The 20,825-nt window shown below is 32.3% G+C and overlaps 2 protein-coding genes across 12 annotated transcripts in view; one reads left to right on the forward strand and one right to left on the reverse strand.

Annotated features, from left to right (window-relative positions):
• LOC105671611 (uncharacterized) overlaps positions 1–20,825 on the forward strand; it is a 149,362-nt gene that overhangs the window by 70,173 nt on the left and 58,364 nt on the right. For 6 of the 10 annotated variants that reach the window (XR_010888687.1, XR_010888690.1, XR_010888689.1 and 3 more), the window contains one exon: positions 16,386–16,485. The exons of the other annotated variants lie outside the window; for them this stretch is intronic. Coding sequence is in view for 2 of the 6 variants with exons in the window: in XM_067350214.1 (XP_067206315.1) it covers positions 16,386–16,485 (100 nt within the window). In the remaining 4 variants the exon portion in view is untranslated. The remainder of the gene's footprint in view (positions 1–16,385; positions 16,486–20,825) is intronic. 10 annotated transcript variants of the gene reach the window in all.
• Positions 1–20,825, reverse strand: part of LOC105671620 (neuronal growth regulator 1-like) — a 225,160-nt gene that overhangs the window by 61,804 nt on the left and 142,531 nt on the right. The gene's annotated exons all lie outside the window — the stretch shown is intronic.

A 20,825-nucleotide genomic window follows, 5' to 3' on the forward strand; every position in this document is an offset into this window, starting at 1 on the left:
CTGTATATGATAATATTTGTTAGTATTTTTCAGAGAAGTATTTTTCATTGTACAATCGATAAACAATTGCAAAGCTTTTAAAAATTGTTTGACTCAGCATTATTATTACTGCACTTGCTATACATACACATGCATATATGCACAAGTTGCACGATATCTTATTAGATTTTTAGGAACAAAGCGCTATATACTTTGTAACGTAATAATTTTGTCCTCTGTTTTTCTTGTTTCTTGCTTCATAATTGTAAAACGAGTTACATTATTTTTAGCAGCTTAACACAACTTTTTAATTGATCAGAAACTAAATCTTTTGGTTTCAAAATCAGCATATAATGTACAGCCGCTATAAAGTTTGTTATTATTAGAAAAGTGTTTTACTATATTTTCCACTTAAATCTCTCCAGATTTTCTTTTCATAATTTGAATATATGGTAATTTGGTGGCACTAAGTTTAGACACTTTGTCATTTCGGACAAATGAATCAATTTATCCGTTTCCGTTTTACACCACAGAAAGCATCTGCTACTCTTTCGTCCTTTATCCTTTTTTCGAAGTATTTATTACATTTTTTTGCACCATTGTGTGGCCACAAAGAGCTTCTACTTCTTAAAGATGAGCTGTCTTTTATCCATGACAAGATTGAAACCGATATAATAATATTTTGGGATAGGCTTTTTTTCACAAACTCTTTCTTTTTCTTTTCTTTCTTTTGCAGAAATCATAGTTGTGTTTTGACCCATTGTTTTTTTTACTTTGATTCTAATATTTGCCGAGAAGAAAGCATTTTTGCGCGGTGGATTTTTCAAACTACGCAAACTTCCGCACAATTAGCACGGTTTTAATAGTATCTATGATAGCGGAGATGGTTGAAGAGTAGACTGGCTACATATTTGATTCCGTCGCACTCAAAGCAGCGGAGCCGTCCATTGTGGGTTATTATTAGTTCAACGGAGAAAAGAGGAAGAGAGGACAAAAAGCGAATGAGAGAAATAATGGGACACATACCACATGATCCCATTTTGTCTGGCTCGGTGAAATAGATATTCTGTTGACAACTGAGATTCGTGACGTTGATGGTTAAGTTCAGTGCAAACGTGCATTACGCGACTGCAGGATGCACCGTCGCTGCAATATTTAACCTGCGGTGCAACGGCCCGGCGAAAAAGCAGTCGGACGCAGGCAGGTGATTTAACGTCGGCCATGTCGAATTATCGATCGCTATTCGAATCGATATATTAAGGGCAATAGGTTTTCGCCACGGGCGATATCTCCGGCTGTAACGAAGGTGCTATAATGCACGCGCGTTATTATACCATTTTTTCGCGGTAACATACGGGGAGTCCTTTCTGTTCGTGACACGCATTTGTACAAACGGTACATGCGAGATTGCCAGCAATAACAAACGTTAATACTCAACGATGGATTGTCATTAAATTTTTACCGGAGGAAAATGAATTGTTAATGTTTGAAAATATTTGGAGCTAACAGGAAACGTGATACATTTGCGATATGTGATACACTCGCAAATGATAAATTTGAAAAGTCTTTTTTTATCCTCGCTTTAAATGTCATTTCAAGTGTCGTTTCAAATTGGAGAATCAGTTGCAACGCCGGTTTCCATCATACGTCGCATGGAAAACTTTATGTCTCTGCTAAAAGCGTTTCTCATTTTTAATGAGCGGGGAAAAAATTTTCAATATTTTGAGGATAACGTCGTTGTTTATGCTCTTAAATTTTCGTTCACGCTGACAGTCTTGCACTGAATGAATTATATTATATATAAAACGTCTATCTTTGTCAAAGCGGCGTAATTTGATTGTAGAGATAATTTGGATACAACAGGAAACGCAGATACAAATATTCTATTATATTTTTTGTTTGTTATTCTTTTTTTTATTAATCCTTCTATCTAAGAATAGAATGCGTGACGTTTGAAATGTATATGTAGTTGGTTATGATAAAACACAAAATTTTGAAAAAGTAAATTATTGCTTGGTTTGCCATAGAACTGCCGCAGGTATTTCTGCTAAGTGAACGATGTTCGCGTCACCGAGCGATTTCGTTCGTTTTCCGCAGATCGCTCTGCGACACGTACTTTTATTTGCACTCTATATCCCACAGTCGGATGTGAGTGAGAGAGGAAGGACGAGGCTTCCGGAATATCGACAGGAAAACAGATTTGACACTCGTCAAAAAACGAACGACACGAATGTATGCCGACAAAAGAATTAGAAGTCTGGCGTGACCCATAAACCATCGAGGATTACGAATAACTAGACTGGTTGCAATCGATAATCAAAGGTCTTAAACGCAGCGATATGACGCTAGAAAGATTAAAATAATTACACAATATAAACTTTTTGATATTTTGTTCCGTTAATTATGTCGATGACAGCTTAAATCGAACATTGAAATCTTTTTCTGCAAATTACTTTATGAAAAATTTGAAACTAATTTCTAGTTTCAAAAAGTAGATAGCAAATGCATCAGGAAATGAATTTCTCCTAAACCTGTCTTAATTTATATCTATTTTTTAGAGAAAATATTAATTGTTGTAAATTGTTTGCAAAAATATCTAAATATTTGCATGCAGTTTGTAATTGCATAGAAAAAGAAAATATAACAAAATTTTTAAATCAGACGGTAAACTCTTTTCGTTAATACATCATTAAAAGAACCTTGTGCAATTCAAGGCCTTTGAATTTGAAGGATTTTCCAACCTCGCGCCGGATCTCACGTACGCCGGAAATACATCTGGCGCCGCGACGCGCGCGGGGCCGGACGCCGGGTCGTCGTGGATTTCCAAAGCACGCCTCGTCGTTATCACGTACGGGTCGTTAAACCTACCGTCGGTCGTGAACTTTCGAAATAATTGCGAATCCGTGGAATTCGATTACCGCCGTGCCGTGCCGCGCTACGCGTTGCGTCCGCGTCGCGACACGATCGTGGAGAACGGGAGTGGTCGAGAGAAAGAGAGAAAGAGAGAGAAAGAGAGAAAGAGAGAGAGAGAGAGAGAGAGAGAGAGAGAGAGAGAGAGAGAGAGAGAGAGAGAGAGAGAGAGAGAGAGAGAGAGAGAGAGAGAGAGAGAGAGAGAGAGAGAGAGAGAGAGAGAGAGAGAGAGAGAGAGAGAGAGAGAGAGAGAGAGAGAGAGAGAGAAATGCAATCGAATGCATCTCTGCGTGCGGGGTGCGGCGCAGCGATTGCAATAGCTCGCGCCGCGTTACGAGCATTCCCTCTCTGCTTGCTGTGCGCGCGAGATCCTTGTTCGTCGGTTTGTTTCCCCGAGGGAAACTTTTATATTGTAACGGCGAAACTTTTCGCACCGTCCAAGTTTTGTCGCTTTTCCTCTCGCGGGATGAACGCGGCAATCGGCAAGGCGCGGGAAACTGATTGTGAGAAAGAGGCCGAGTCGCGAAGTCGGGATATGGAATAAGTAACTGGAGCGGTAGATTTTTATCCGTGCTTTCCGGAGCAGGACGAGCAAATATGTAAGCGGATGACTGGAGAAAATCGAGCGGATCCAAGATGATATATATGTTCCGATAAAATTGATTAATAGATGTTTTCATAAAGTCATTATTCACACTCTATAGAATTACTGGCAATATGTTGGAGAATGTAAATAAAGTTTATATTCATCGATAATTTTCCACGTTCGATAAAATCAAAGCAGTTAATGTGTTTATATTATGCACTTTTAAAAATCACATTTTATTTTCGTTTTTTTTTTATTTTCAGTCATTTAATGTTGTTTTTTTATGCGCTGTTTATATCAAGAATCTTATTTTAGTTGTTTGCAATTTATTTTTTTTCAATTTTCTGCACTGTGCAATTTACTTAAATGATATTTTGAGAGCATATCTGTCTAATAATAAGAAAATAGTTTTCTTTTTCTTTCTTTTATCTTTTCGACGAGAAGATTGCTTTTTCAAATCACCATATATAAATACAAATCATATACCGCATTTTTATGATGTTAAATAATATGAAGATAAATAATACTCTCTCGAATGCAATCGGTGACTGAATCAATTCTTCTATTGCGTGTTGTTTAAGCGAATGGGGGGATTTTTTGAAATATTGCTTGTGTTCGTTATATAATAATTCTCTCGGATTAATTAATCGAATTATATCGCGACAAAGAAGTCCTTCGGACGATGAATACGACACCGATAATCTCGCGATGGGTGGTATGACTGCCACTTTTAATCAGGACTATTGAAATCGCGACGATAACAAAGTAGAAAGATTGGCGTTTTTAACTAAAGCTAACGCCAGGCTGACTGCGAACTGATTATTTGCGCTTGAAATTGCATGTGATTCGACTATAAAGTCTATGTAATCATTTGGATATTACTAACGCTGCCGGATGTCTTTAACATTTCCGCATACGCGAGACATGCAAGGTTATAAAATATAATGTTTATATTGTGTGTTCAAACTGTTAGAAGAAATTAAATTTCTGTAATGTACTAGTTTATTAATTTGAGGCTATTAATTCAGGATGAGTTGGCAATCATTAACAAATATAACAATCGTATCGTCTAAATAAAACTTATAAAAATTAAGAAAAAAAGAATAAAGGAATGAAATTAAAACAAATGTGCACGATTGCATTCTTAAAGCTATCTTTATGAATCAAAATTCATTTAAAATAAAAAAAGTGTAATTAAACCCAGATGTGTCTGAAAGGACTGAAAAGAAGTAAATAATGAAATAAAATTTTAATCTATATGAAAAGAGAATTTTATTTGTGCATACATTCAAGCTCGTCGTGTCTGTAATATTTCGTTATCGGATAGGTAATGAGAAAAACTTGTGAAATCGATCGGACAAGTAGAGATATCTCAGGCTGAACCTGTCACTATCTAATGTGAATCAGACTTCTTCTCGTCTATGGCGAATCTGGGTTGCGGATGGATCGAACGGCGATGGGACGGCGGGGTGTCGTGTCTATTAGAAGGGGGCAAGAGTTTTATTGCCAAGCTGATAACGGATGAGGAGTTTTACCTCCCAGTCGGTGCCATGATTCATGAGCCCTTTGCGAAGGATGTAGAGGAGTACGAGACCCACTCTCCGTTTTCTTCTTCCGACCGTGGCTTTACCTCCTTTTCGCATCCTCGCCTCGTAAAATCGAATGAACATATTGCGCTTGATTCGCATCGTGCTTCACCTTCATTTCCGATAGGAATTTTCAACTGCAAACGCAAATATTTTTCCGCTCGGGATGCTCATTTCGTTCGCGTATTTCGAAGTTAAGAAAGTTTGTTATTAGGAGAAAAAAGGTGAAATAAAACGTGGATTAATATTATCGTGCATTCCGTTCTAACGTTTCTCGCATGGATATTACAGCCAGTGTGTGGCTTGTAATTTATAATGACAAAAAAAGTAAAAAATAGTATTATTCACAATCGAATAATATACAAGTAGGTTACATAAGTACGCAACTATTAATTTTAAACCGAATTTATGAAATATAGAGTTAAATACAAATCTGATATACATGAATGTAATAATGTCCATACAAATTATAAAATCTAATAAGTGAAATATAGTTTAATTGTATTGTGCTCCAAACTTGCGCCGACAGAAATCCCAATACATTTTATTACAGAATAGAGCTGCGAGAAATATTCGATTTCGAGATCCAAACGTGAAATTATTTAAGTAATTGTTACAATGTAACAATTTATCTTGAAATTAGTATTGTTATTTACAATGTAAGAAAAAATCAGTACCAAAGTTAATGTATATTCGATTTCGCGAGATTTTCGAGTTTTAGTTACATAAATTGGAATATCTGATTCCGAAGTTAATGCGTGCATTTGATTATAGAATTTAATATACAAAATTAATCATTTTTATTTTAAAATTCTACAAAATTTGAGTAAATAAACTTTAAGGATTAAAATGACAAGTAAAGTACATTAAAGTATAATTAAAGTACATTAACATTTTATTGGTTTTCCATTTCTTTCACAAATATAAACTGAGTCGCACAATGGTTCAACAATATTCAGAAATATTTGGTAAATTTTTCTCTGTGAATTTTTCAAACTATTCAAACTCTTATATGATATCTGCACGGGTTTAATAATATTTCGTTAAGCAAAGGATGGTAGAAAAGCTTATCGTGGTTCAGCATGGTTTTTGAAAGTACAATAGTTGTTAACTATATTTTATGCATATATTTTTTCATTTAAGATGCTTATTTTGTTTGCATTTACATTTAAAGTTATCTCAAAGACGTGAAAAGAAAAAAATTCCGAGTAAAATATTAATAGATAATACTTACTATGCATTCCGTAATGTTTTTCATATGATTATCATATCGGAAAGTCGTGAAAAGAAAATGTCATTTTGCAATTTATAAAGGTAAAAAAATTAAAAGCAGTATAATTTACAATCGAATATCTGAGCAGTTTACATATATTTACTGTTATTAATTTAAATTCGTATTTATGACACATAGAATTAAAAATCCAGGACTGATATATATAAATTATGAGAATGGAAGAAAATATCTAGCTCTATCAGTTTACAAAGTTTGACAAGTTCTACAATCCCCACACTTGCAACAGAGATTTTAGTATATTTTAGTACAGAAGTGAGTTCTTTTGCGAGAAACAATATTCAATTTCGGAATCGATACGTGAAATTATTTTAAATAATTGTTACAACGTAACAACTGATTTCGAAATCGGTGTTGTTATGTACAATGCAGAACAAGTCAATACCAAAGTTAATGTATATATTCGATTTTGAAATTTTCGAGTTTTTATCGCGTATTGGCTATATTGGAGCAATCGAATGCAAAACCAGCTCATGCATTTGATTATAGAATTTAACAAACAAAATTAATCGTTTATATCTCGAAATTCTAAATTGGAATAAATAGATTTTGAGCATTAAAATTATCAGCTTACGAGATGTATTTATCGCATATGTATACGTTATGATTTCATTGAGATAGTAATGCTATTTTTTTGCATTAGGAACATTAGAATATTAAAACGCTTTTTGCTCTGTAGTGTTCCAAACATAATTAACGTATTTTTATTCGTGTAAGACTTTGAATTCTATGTTTAGGGTTAAAATTACCGTCGATAGAATCAATAAGAGAAACAGAGGACGTTGCATTTTTAGCGCAACGGATATGATCAATACTATTATGTGCTATAAATTAATGTAATTAAACTGTACACGTATCTTGTAAATGCAAATGCAGCAATAATGTTGCAGAACGCTGATGGCTATTGATGATACATTTCCAATATAATGCGATATGCAATAATGCTCATTTTAAAAAGAATTCATTGTATAACGCAAAACAATTGTAATCCTATTAAAAGTTGTACAACATTCTACATACAAAAGTTGTACATTCTTGATAATTACTTTTATGTATGCTAATGTATGCTTGATAAGCTGTACATTATCTTATCAATGACACTTTCAGGAATGGAAAATGATGTATTTATAAATGTGTTGACTTTGTGCGTCTTCTTTTTTACATTTGTAAACCGAGTCGCATAATAATTCAACAGTACGCATAAAATTTTGTTTATATATTAATGATATTAAACAATTAGATTTGGAGTTAAAGAGTTAATTAGAAATATTATATAGTAAAAACTTATCATATTTTTTAATAGGAAATGGAAACATAATTTGATATGTATTTATTATAATAATTTAAGCAATAGCTTATTTTTTATGTTTGTTTTCAACATATTTTTTCAGCAGTTTGGTAGTTTTTTGATTTCTCGAAAAAAATTCTTTTAATTACGAAATTAACTAGGCACCATTTATTAACTCATTAGAAATTGTGTTCTAATGTGATAAGACTTTTTTAATGATGATGAGCGTATAACAGCGATGCATAATTTTCTAACCAAGAGATATTTTTTTAAGCATCTCGAAAAATGGATTAAAAAGTGCATTAAAAAAACATGACAATTATGTAGAAAAATAAGCTAGTACTTTAATTATAATAAATAATAAATACATAATCTTTTACAATAATTTTCCACAAAATTTTTTGATTAACTCTAATATTTAGCTTATATAACACAATACAGTTGGCGTATCAAGTATGAAGAAATCCTGATATGGGAAGCACATCGAATACCTCTCTTTGTGAATGCAGCGCGGCTTTCACTCTTTAGACGATCTGTCGAATCGCAATCTCAGGAATTCTACTCCCCTAGTGTTTGACATTGATAGGGGATGCATCCCATCCGGTTTGCATTCGGAAAAATACGAGCGGGGAGAATGGTGAAAATGAGAACGACGAAAATGAGAATGGCGAGATTGCTGCGTGTTTAACGAGACGTCGAATAGATAGCGGGGGGGTCTTATATTGCCTGCCGTAATTTCACGTATCCGCCAAATAATTTTTGCATATCCGACTTCGAGTTTATTTCGTTCTATTAATTCCCGAAAATGCGAATTTAACGTTATGATTTAGTGTTAAATCTGATTGAATTTATAAGTCATTCTGCGTTAATATCGAAACATAATCATACGAATGCAGATCTTTGGAATGCTATAGACCATACATCCAAGAGTCTCAGGTCTGTAATTATCTAAGTATATAGAATATGAAGCTATAAGTTAAAGATGCATATCTAAGCAATAAGAAAATTATAGCTTTTGAATTGCCCTTGCAAGTCGTTTATTTTTGGATTAAATCCTTGTTGAAAATCATACTTTTTTCGCTCTATCGACTTTCCGGTTCGCGAAAATGGTTAATACTCTTGATATAATTTGATATTATAAAAATGGCATTAAATATGACTATTCGCTCTTTAGCCGATGGTTTTCTTTTAATTTTCATGTTAGTTAAAGATAGAACTCATTGTCAGACTTGACGAGTGAATGTAGTATCAAATTTTAAAAAAGTCCTAGATAAGAATCTAGCAGTTCTAAATAAGAATGTAATTTAATTTTATAATGCGATCACACATTTAAAATAATAGTTCTAGATAATTAAAATGTAACACAAAAGTTCAGAAAGCTACTTTTAGATTTAACGCAGTTCTAAATAGGAAAAGTTGGTGCAAATTTTTAAATTAAGTTGTGTTGAGTGTATGTATCTAATACATATATTTAAAACAGAATTAATTAATTTTCCTGATTTCCTCTGTTTTAGCATTGTTTTTTTACTTTAGGGAATTTAGCACAATAAAGTAAGAAGAATTAAATTATTTTAGCGTGCTTAACGAGACGTCGAATAGATAGCGAGGGGGTCTTATATTGCCTGCCATGATTTCACGTATCTGCCAAATAATTTACCCGATTGTTCAAGTTTATTTCGTTCTCTTGATTTCCGAAAATACAATATTTTTTCGTCAAATTATTTGTGTATATTTTCTTTCGGGTTTATTTGTGTATATTTTCTTTCGGTAAATTCCACTAAAAGTATGTATCAAGCGTACAACAGGAGCAATTTAGGGAGGATATATGTACCAGTGAGCGGATAAACGAGGGTAGGAAAGTGATTGAAGGACATCTCATAGTCCGTGGGTCGACCCGTGATTGGTTTGACGGGATTTAGCCCCTGTAATGCCGAACTCGACGTCTGCTGTTGCGGTCGACGCTGGTCGACGCATTACCGGAGGGTTGTTGGGGTTAGTATGCTGGGGATAAATACGCTGAATTCTGTCCGATATTAGGAAATTTGCGTAATTCGCAAAACGTTTTTATTATGTTTTTATTTTAGATAAATTGCAGTGACCGTTTAAGTTTCAGAATATTAGAAGAGAAAAATAAGTTTTTTCTAGAGAGAATATTTTCTACTTTTTATGAAATTATTTAATAATCTTTTTCAAAAACTTCTTGAAACAAACGTATACTCGTTATTTAACAATATACAAATATTGCTTGTATAAAATAATGATTTTTTTACATATAACATTTATTACATGTTTATTCATGAAGAGATATAAATAATTACAAATATTTAATCAAAGGTTTGAGCCATCCTTCTTTATACATATAAACATTTATTTAATCGCATATATCTTTTAAAGGACTTTCTATTAAATTATTAATCTTGACCTCTAATTTAGATATCAATATAGATTTGATAGTATTTTAATCTAGATATTTAAAAGTAAACCGATTTACAGTGTTCCAAAATTAAAATAGTAATTAAAATAATAATTATAAGAGTTTGAAATATTTAGGGGTCTCCATATATATATATAATATTTTCAAAGATTAGTTTAAACGCACACAGCGGATTAATATGATTATAAAAATCAAATTTAAACAGCTATATTTGAGACTGTCAGTTTTAAATAAAAATCAAAATTTTAGATGTCGCTCAGTTACTTAACTTAAACTGTCACTTAACTAACATGAGATACGCAGTATGTTTTGTTTGATTTTCGTATTTTCGGGCTGCGTGCAAGGGTATTCGCGATGAATCCGCATATACGATAACCGTATTCCCCGGTTCGTGCCCATTTCGCCCTCTTTCGTATTCCATCCCATTCGAAAGGACTGCATTATAGATCGTGTGAAATCCAAGTGTCTGACCTCGATCGGCAGTAGTGGATCGGCGTTAGCGGTAGAAAGACGGAGGAGAGAGAGAGCGAGAAGCGGCTGTGGGTGAACGGAAGACCGAGTGAGAGGGAAGGGGGAGCGAGAGGGAGAGTATCATCGTGCGAATTTTACGCTAACCCGATAGCTGGTTGGAATAGATTACATCGATCGGTAAAATCTATCTCTGCAGAGATAACGCTTCTGTAAACGGTCGAGACATTGTCAGCACCTTTCATTCACGATAGATGTAACGTCTCTTTCCGCATACAAGATCACTGAACAAGTTAAAAATAACTAAAGCTTATATATTATGCTTTAGGAAAGTAATAGCAATTGCAATGCCAACGATTGGAACAAAGAGAATGGTTAAAGAGATATTCATTGCTGTTCTACTTTTTTAAAAGTTAATCTTTAAAAAAATGGTATAAAAAATTAATTTAATATAATCAATTTAGGAGATTTTAATTTAAATTTAGAATTATTTAGAAAACCATATATTTTTAAACAAACATGTTAATTTTAACACTTTACCTTTGTCTCTTTAAAATCTAGGCGTACGTGTGTCCGCAAATTAATTATTTATAATTTTTATATTTCATATATTTTTCTAAAATGTCTCATTTAAATATCTAGAGAAATCGATGCGAGAAACATTATGATAAATTACCGACATTATTGTTATCGCATGTTTTTTTGTTTGAAAAATTTTGTTGTACAGCGAGTAATTTACGAGTAATTCACAATTGTATTCTTTTATAAACAGCTCATTTTGCCAGATGTAGAGCGTTTCTCGTTGTTGTCATATAAATTTTATAATGATAATGCTAGATATATATGCAAATGCAACCGCATACGCGGAGTGATGAGTTTTTCGTATCTTTACCCACTTACATTTTAATTAACAAATTCACCTCGCCTTTATATTACACAAAACAATTACCACGATTACATGAGATCCTATCTGATTTTAATCGCAAAATTACTTTATACCGTATAGCTTGTATTTAATCGCGTTACAGCTTCAATGTTTCGCTTACGGAATAATCGTACGCCGAGAATTTTCCCGTGTTTCTTTATATTATACTATCGCGGCATAGCGCGAAACAACGAATTTATTCCACTTTTGAATACTTACCCTTTACAATCTCGTTAAAATGCGCGGTAATGAAATTAACTTTCTTGCAAAAAAAAATGTTGCAGCCGAGAAAATTTCAACTTATTCTATTTAAATCTGGAAATACTCGCACGTGTAGATTGCAGAGAAGAGAAATTAAAAACTTTTTGTAGCGTGTAACAGCCATTTACAAAGATAAAAGAATGCCAGTTGACGTGCAAGGTGTTTTCTCATCCAAAACTTCCATATTGAAGTATCATTTGAAAGTATTCAAGTTTATAAGAGTAAATCTTTTTTATTTTGTTCTACTGACTACTAAGAAATAATGTTAAATTATTTTAATCATATAACGTTTGTATTCGCTTTAATATGTCATAAGACATAATGCGATGTATTGATTGTGTTTTTTGCTATAACAAAAGTGGGATTAATCTTAGCTCAAATAAATAAACTCAATAAATTCGCCAACTTTCTTGTATCTTGCGTTTACGTCAACTACAATGGATAACATTCATACTTTAGAGACTCTTATTGGAAAACGCGCTTATTCTGACCTCGCGCAATTAGTCGAATTAATTACACAGCGTTACTGTACCACGAATAGAACGCGACCCCGCGCTTCTCGCGTCATGGAAATTTGCCGTTGCGAATGGCGACATTAAAAAGTTTCGCGCTCCGATCTCGAACTTTTCGAAAGTACTGCATTCTTCCTCGTCGTGGATCGCGAGATCGGATGTAAGCTGATCGCGGGCAATTACGTTCGGAAAATTTTCCGCACCGAAGAAATCTCTAGTCTCGCGTTGGGCGACAGTGGATGTTCGCCTTACGCGACTTTAGCGGTGTACAATTATTTAATTCCGCAAAATATATATTTTCAATTTTTTTCTTTTCGATATTATTGCGATTTTCTACGTGGATTTCGATTCTGGTGTTTATTTTCTGTTTTAGTCCTTTTATGTTTACTATCTTCTGTTCGGCGATAAAATATAGAGTTAACAAGATGTAATGAAAAATAACAAATGAAATAATTTTTGAATTTTTACAGTTAGTTTACATTCTTTTTACGTAAGAAAAGTGTGCGATTGAAAATCCAGGAATTGTTATTGCTCGTCGTTATTGCGGCGCGGAAACTTTCCTCATAACACTGTAATCAACAGTTCGCCACAGTGTGGACACGCGCGATATTTGAAATAAGTAATCGTTATTACCGGGGTTGCTTTGAGGAAAAAAAGGCTTGGGTTGGTAAAAGTTTTAATCACGTCGCGACGACGCACAGTGAGGCCAAATCCCGAAAAGCTGGTCAAAAGTCGAAAAATAAAGTTTCTCTTTATGAAATTTGAACTATAAGGTTGGACAGACTGATATTTCAAACACATAACGCCATAGTTAGAAAGGGTCTATTGGTATACCTAGCGGTTATAATCTAGTGCTAAAGTGACCCTCGCACGAATAACACTAGGAGCGCACGAGAGAGAAAAATAACATAATATTCAAAAATTGATGAAAATTCGTACAGTTCATCTTTTTTAATTCTGTATGATGGAGTCTTCTGTTGAAAGTAAATAGAATATTATTATATATTACACAAACAATAATAATTTATATATAAATTAATACTTTAACAATATTTGTAACAAAAAAGTCTGAAAAATTACATGCAAACGTTCAGAAAAATAGAAAAAAAGATATAAGTTCTGCAGAGTTCTGCAACAAACTTTAATTAAAATTGTAGGTTATATAATTGATTAATAAAAGAAACAAAAACCAGCTGCTACTAGCTGCTACTATGGTTTTGATGTAAGTTTTTATAAAAATAATTACAAATACGCGTTAATAAAGTATGTTAAAAGACGCATACATTTTTCATTTAAAAAAAAAACTTGTAAAATATTTTTTAATTAACATAATATGTATTAAAATAAACTGTTTTTTTACATAAAAATTGTTAGAAATATATACAGGGTGTCCTATTTTAAATAATACATTTTGATATCTTCTATAACACATTATTTTGACTCTAACATTAATTACTTTTAAATATTTTTTTAATTTTTGCGAAAATTTAATATTTCAGAATCTGCTGATGAAATGATTGGTTTATTGAGAGAGGAAATTTTTAAGCTAATAAAAGAGAACTTAAATGATAATGCGACTGTAGCGTATAAGAAAATTGAAGAATTTATGTCCAATAAATTACAACGTGTGTTTACGTTATCAAATAATACAAAACCAGTTATACGCAAATTATTACACGATTTTAGAACGAAGTGGCAAGATGTTGCAAGAATAGAAAAAAAATTTTTTGACAAATATCATGACTGGCTCAACGTTTTCGTTTGTCTGGATATCAAAGATTTAGCTACTACATCAAAAAAAAAAGAAAAATGTTTAGGTCGCCCAAGTTCGGAATTTACGAATTCCAGTGAACGAACAAAGCGAAGGAGGACCGAAAAACTTCGTTCACAGATGAGTACCGAAGAACTCTCTTATGCAACTCAAATGAATCTTCGAGCTGCAGGAAAAGTGAATGCTGCGAAAGTGGTGAAAGATGTAACATTGGGCAGTCCATCAAAAGCCGAAAAATATCGAAAATCTTTAAAGTTCGTTTCAGAAACCAATCTTTCCGGCGATAAAGCTCTTTCGCTTCTAATTGAGCAGAAATTATCACAAAGTCAATATCAGGGTTTAAGAAATATGAGTTTAGAAAACAATTGTAAATTATATCCATCATATAAAGAAGTATTAAAAGCTAAGCGTAAATGTTATCCTGATAAATTAAGCATTACTATAACTGAATGCAGTGCAGAAGTAAAATTACAAGCTTTGTTGGATCATACAGTTGGAAGAATTTTATCGACTCAAATGGATGTCATTAAGAGCTTGAGTTCTGAAAACCTTAGTAATTTGAATTTGATTTGCAAGTGGGGTTGTGATGGTAGCTCTGACCAAAGTATATATAAACAAAAATTCAGCGATGATGACGGAAGCAAATCAGATGCAAATATTTTTTTCACTTCACTTGTCCCACGTCAACTCATATTCGAAAATAAAGTTACGAATGCAACAATTATCATATGGAAAAATCCAAGACCTTCATCTCCTCGATTTTGTCGGCCAATTAAAATTGATTTTTTGCACGAAAATACGGAAGCCACTATAAAACAAGTTGAATGTATTAAAGAACAAGAGACAAAGCTTGTACCTTTTGAGAGTATTATAAATGGCAAAGAAATATCAGTTTCTTATAAACTTGCATTAACGATGGTAGATGGCAAAGTTTGTAACGCAATTACCGAAACTGCATCCACTCAACGTTGCTATTTCTGCCAATTAACATCAAAATATTTCAATGATATCGATGCAATTTTAGAAAAAGAAATCAATCAAGATAATTTATCATTTGGATTGTCTACATTACACATGTGGATTCGCTTGTTTGAATGCTGTTTACATTTATCTTATAAACTAGATATTAAAAAGTGGCAAGCGCGAAGTAATGAAGATAAAAAAAAAACAGAGAATAGAAAAAAATTGATCCAAAAAGGTTTTCGTCAACAATTAGGACTTATTGTTGATCAACCAAAGCATGGATTTGGCAGTACGAATGATGGAAATACTGCTCGACGATTTTTTGAAAATTCATTTATTTCTGCCTCTATAACAGGCGTTGATGAAGATTTAATTAAAAAATTTCATGTTATATTGCAAGTCATTTCGAGTGGTCATGAAATTAATTTAATTAAATTTAAAGAATATACCTTAGCAACAGCTCGTAAATTTGTGGAATTATATCCCTGGTTTTATATGCCAACTTCTGTGCATAAACTTTTGCTCCATGGCACTGAAATTATAGATCATGCATTATTGCCGATAGGACAAATGTCTGAAGATGCGCAAGAATCTTGTAATAAATACATTAAAAAATATCGTGAAGACTTCACGCGAAAATGCAGCAGAACAAAGACAATGGAGGACCTTTTTTTACGTTTATTAATTGCATCCGATCCGTTCATTTCAAGTGTAAGAAAATTACCTAAAAAAAAGTTAAAATTCTTATCAACAGAGGCAATTGAATTATTAATTTCGCCAACTATTTGCACGCCTGCTGATGACTCTAAAGCGACTGTCTTCTTTTTCGATGACAGATTCTTCAGATTATGACACAAGTCTTTATGATTCAACCGATGACGATGAATATTAATTATTAATAATTAATATTAATATTAATTATTTATTATTATTTATTATTAATTATTTTAATTATTTCTTTTTATTTAATTTTGACAATAGTAAGCGTAAGAAAACTCTTTCTTAGTGTAAAATACATGCTTTGCAAAACATATTAATTATAAACTTTACTATTAAAATAAAATGTTAATTTTTTGTAAAAAAAAAAAAAGGTTTACTTTGTCCCATTTTCCCTTACTACAAAGTTCTTTTTTAAATAGATTTTTAAATAAATTTCTATGTATATTTCTATATATATTTTGTATTATATAAACATTTATGTTCTTGTTATAAATCCTTTATTTTGTTACATCTTTCTCCTGGTTAACAAGGTGTATTATATGTATTTTGACTAAATTTTATGTGTTTAAACATTTATGTCCGCCATTTTGTTTTTTTTCAATTTTGACTTTTGATTCGTAATCAGCGACCTCAAAAACCCCTATATACTAAATTTCATACAAATTGAATAACGTTTTCATATTTTGACCAGCTTTTCGGGATTTGGCCTCACTGTGCGACGGCTCGCAATTAATGAAAAGGGGAAAGGGAGCAATCGAGTGCGGCGAGACTGGCGGGAATCGGATAATACTGTAAGTTATGATTAAAATAGTACGGAATGTTAATTAAAGTGTCATTATGGTTTTTATGGTTTTTAGATTACTTTATTTTTTTATCTTATTTATTATTTTATAAGAGCGAATTGTCGACTGTAAATTAATTCCCGATTGCAAATGAGAGACCTATGTATGTATCTTTTATCACATTTGATACCCAATAATTTTTAACTCTGGCTAGTTCTTTTCTCAATGATATTGTAATACTCACGTAGTTTGTTGTCAACTACTTTCTTAAAACACTATCTCGCATACTTTTTAACTCGCGGCGCCCGCGAAGTTCACTCGCGAAAATAAAATTAACACTTTCTCGAGCTGTAAACAGGTTTAATGTGACACCAACACAATATCATAATACAAAACAACATAACAGTTTAACACAGAACACTGAGATGTCTCTTATTCGATTGCAACGCCTGATATTCCACCGACACATTCTCTTAACATTGAGATCCGTGCTAGATTCTCATTTTCTTTACTCTTTATTACGCAACGGCTCGATATATTGATTGCATCACAGATGACTGCAATCTGCGGACACAACAATAGAAATATATATATAATAATGTAAAGTGTTTTTATTAAAAAAATAATTAATGGGTTATAAAAATCTTGTTTCTATTTGAAGGAAGCTTTAATAGAATTCTATTAAAAAGCATTATGAAACATAGGAGAAAGTGTACTTATGTATGATAAGAAAGCTTCTGCTTCTTAACGGAAAAAATCACATTATCACATGGTAATTCTTAAGCCTTTGTGAGATCAATACTTACACTCAAAAAAATGATCTCGCAATAATAGCTAAAATTTTCTAGATGTAAAAAATTAACTAAAACAGATAAATGATTAGCAACTGTTGTGATATTGCATATGTAATTACTTAATCAGTTTAGATGACAGAAACAGAATATATATCTGTATTGTTTGTGAACTTTAAAAAGAAAGTTTCTCTAAAGCGTCTATCTATATAAGATCAATCACGTGTTAGATCATGCAATGAATAACATTTAGCAATGGTACCTAAATTGTTCAGAAGCTATTGCTAGAACATTACTGCTATAAATTCTATATGTGACAAACAATGTTTTCACAGATACGAAAAATAGTGATACATTCTTGTTGCGATATCTAGAAATCTAACTACATCAGCGAAATATTTTTTTGAGTGTATCGTTTCTTACGATACGCGCCGCGCGTTAAAAGCAGAATCGATAGATCTAACAATCGATAGTTATCTATTGCAAGATAATAGTCTCCGCAGTAAAAACTGTCTCCTACAGCTCTAAACTTGACTTCCGACAGTAACGATAATGATTATGGTAACGATAACGTATATGGAGGTAAATTGTAAGATGATTTTATACGTATATATCCATGTGCGGAAGTGCTTTTAAAAGAAAACTGTAGAGATATTCACGATCACGACTTCTTAAAAGCTGACTTATCGCTGAAATAAAACACGTGACAAGGAAACATTTTTTTACACTATATTTATCCTGTAATTTTTTGACGACTATCATATAATAGCTGCGTAATGGTACATAATGACAGCGATATTATCATTGAAAGTTACTGAATACGCGTATAGATTGGCACTTTGTAAAGCTGATTAAGCAAATCGATAATGTTAAAGCCGACAATAAAATATAAAATATCTTTGATGAATCTTTGCATGTTTTTATTAACTTAGAATTTTTTTTTTTAATGGAATTGCTGAGTTTTGAAGTTACAAGCAGCTAAAAGTTAAAGAATCTTTACGAATAAAATTTTAAGAATTCTAATAATTTTAAAACTTTATTTTTAAGTTAATTTTTAGCAAAATTTGTTTCTAATTATGTTATTCTAATTGTTTCTAATTTGTTATAATTATAGTTTGAGTTTATATAAAAAGTTAAATATTAATTAGTCATTAAAGAAAATGGCATTTAATTCAATTTTTTGTGAATAAAATTGTAGATTAAAAAAATTTTTAAATACTGAGTTTGCTAAATTTCGTAATTATAAAAATTTTAAAAAAATTATCTACTTTTTACGTTTTGACAGTATTTGCAATAGACTGTGAGAACAAAATAACTTCCATAAAATGGATATTATATTATGTGAAAAAAAATTAAAAATAATAAATAATATTTTTATAATTGAAAGTTAAAAATTTAATTATCACGATATTTTGGTTAACAAAATGTACTAAATGGAATACAAAAATATAGCAAAATTTAATATGTATGTTTTGTATTTTAGTAACTATAAAATAATACAGAGATGTTACAATATAAAATAATAATCGAAATAATTACGCTTTTAAAAGCTTCTAAAAATATGATTTCAACTATATTATTGATTAAATGAATTGTGTCAATATTTTGTTTGTTTAAAAAACAATACGTTTGTGTTTGATCGATTGTAAAACGTAAATTGTAATGTGTTTTAAACATGTGTCAGACACTAATGTATTATTGTAGTATTATTCATTAGTATTATTACTTTACTAGTCATTCAGTTACGGTATATAATCATGTCTTATGTTATAAATATTATATGACGTTTTTAATACCGAACTTTTTAATATAACCGTGGGAAAATCTATTACAGAAAATCTCCGCGTGTATTCATTCATATGTAGATTTAAAAAATATTTCTTATTTTCAAGACGAGCGAAAGTTCGTCTCTTTTCTTCGTCACTTTATTTTACGACAAAATTTATCGTATATTTCCGTTTGGAATCCACTAGGTTAAACACGTTCCGTTATCTGGACCATGTCACCGTATCGCCGATGCGGAGGTAGAGTTTCCGCTTGTAAATTGTATGTCGAGCAATTCGACGATGGTAGAAACTCACCAGTACAACGAGAATTGGGTAATTTTAGTCGCAATTGTGGAAAACGCGGGTTGTGGGATAAAGGAATTTCGTGTTTGCTGGCGGTAATTAACCGCTGTATCACAAAGCGCGTGGACTATTTAGCGCGTCTGTTAATAGACAAGTAAATTCCCAGCTTTACTTTTCTCTATTATCGGCTTTTCACTTATACTTGACATATTGTTTTGCGACTGAAATGCAATTTTTTTGAGTTTTGATTAATTTTGTTCTTATCTCAAATCAATTAAAAATTAAATACAAATTATTAATCTTGCTAATTTATTTAATAATTGTAAAATTATAAACATTGATAAGCAGCGATCAATTTTAAATATTTTCTTAATTTTTATTTTATATCGTTTTTACTTTAGTATACAATATTGGAAAATCAATATACCCTTCTCTCTCAATCTATCTTTTCTAGTAGTTTTCCCAAGTGCGCCGCGAATGCGGAAGTATTCCGCATGTTTGTACATGGTAATGCATTCCACCCATTCTCAACGCAAACAGTCCTTATCTCGCCGCTGCCATTCGTGAATTAAGTATCGCGTAACGGAATAAAGTGCACTCGGATATAAAATTAATTGCTAAAGTTTCTACACTGCTTTACGAGCGCGCTTTTTTGTACATTGTACGTGCGAGAGTTTCGCTGTTATCGCCGTTATCGTCTTGACGAAAATTGCACAAATGGAACGATTATAATCATTGGATTATCAACATCAAAATTTAGGAGGCTTCGACGAAATTGACTTTGATTTAAGACTCAATTGTTAAGATATTTGAAGATAATTTTTTCTATTTTGTTCGATAAAATTCACACAGAGGATGCTAACTTAAACTAACTATAACTTAAATCACAACTCAAAACATATTCACATACCGATATAATATTATTAGATGTTTCTCAGCTTTTATCTTATAATTAGCAAGAATAAAGAGATATTCTCTTAAGACCGCACTGAAAGAATTACTGTTTGCGATTAGAAAGTTAATAAACAAATGTAGAAAAAGCCGATTTTAAATTGGTCGGCAAACTCGACAGAAACAAGTAGTTGCTCGAGAAGCGTCCACAACAGGAAATAACTACCACCGAGTACAAGTTAGCGAGGTGCACTTAGTATCCGCCTTTTTACATCCCACCAGTAAAACTCACGAGCGCTATGATAATTTCATGCAAACGGCCGCCAACGACTCGCGCAACGAGCTATGTGTTACGCTGCAACGAAACGCCGGAACCCTTTCAAATTATCATTACGTGCATCGCGCGGCGGTGATAGCAACGGTGATGGTTTATGAAGGTTACACTGCGCGGGTGGATGTTTCCACCCAACCGCACATAAAAATGTCTTCCGCTGCTCAGGTCCCTTTTTAACGGAACTCTGCCGACGACATCGTCGCTTCTGGCGCGGCAAAGCGACACGACGCATCACGCCATTACGACCTCGTTAATGAGGTACCT

This window comes from Linepithema humile, chromosome 2, assembly GCF_040581485.1.
Source record: "Linepithema humile isolate Giens D197 chromosome 2, Lhum_UNIL_v1.0, whole genome shotgun sequence".
NCBI classification, from domain to species: Eukaryota; Metazoa; Arthropoda; class Insecta; order Hymenoptera; family Formicidae; genus Linepithema; species Linepithema humile.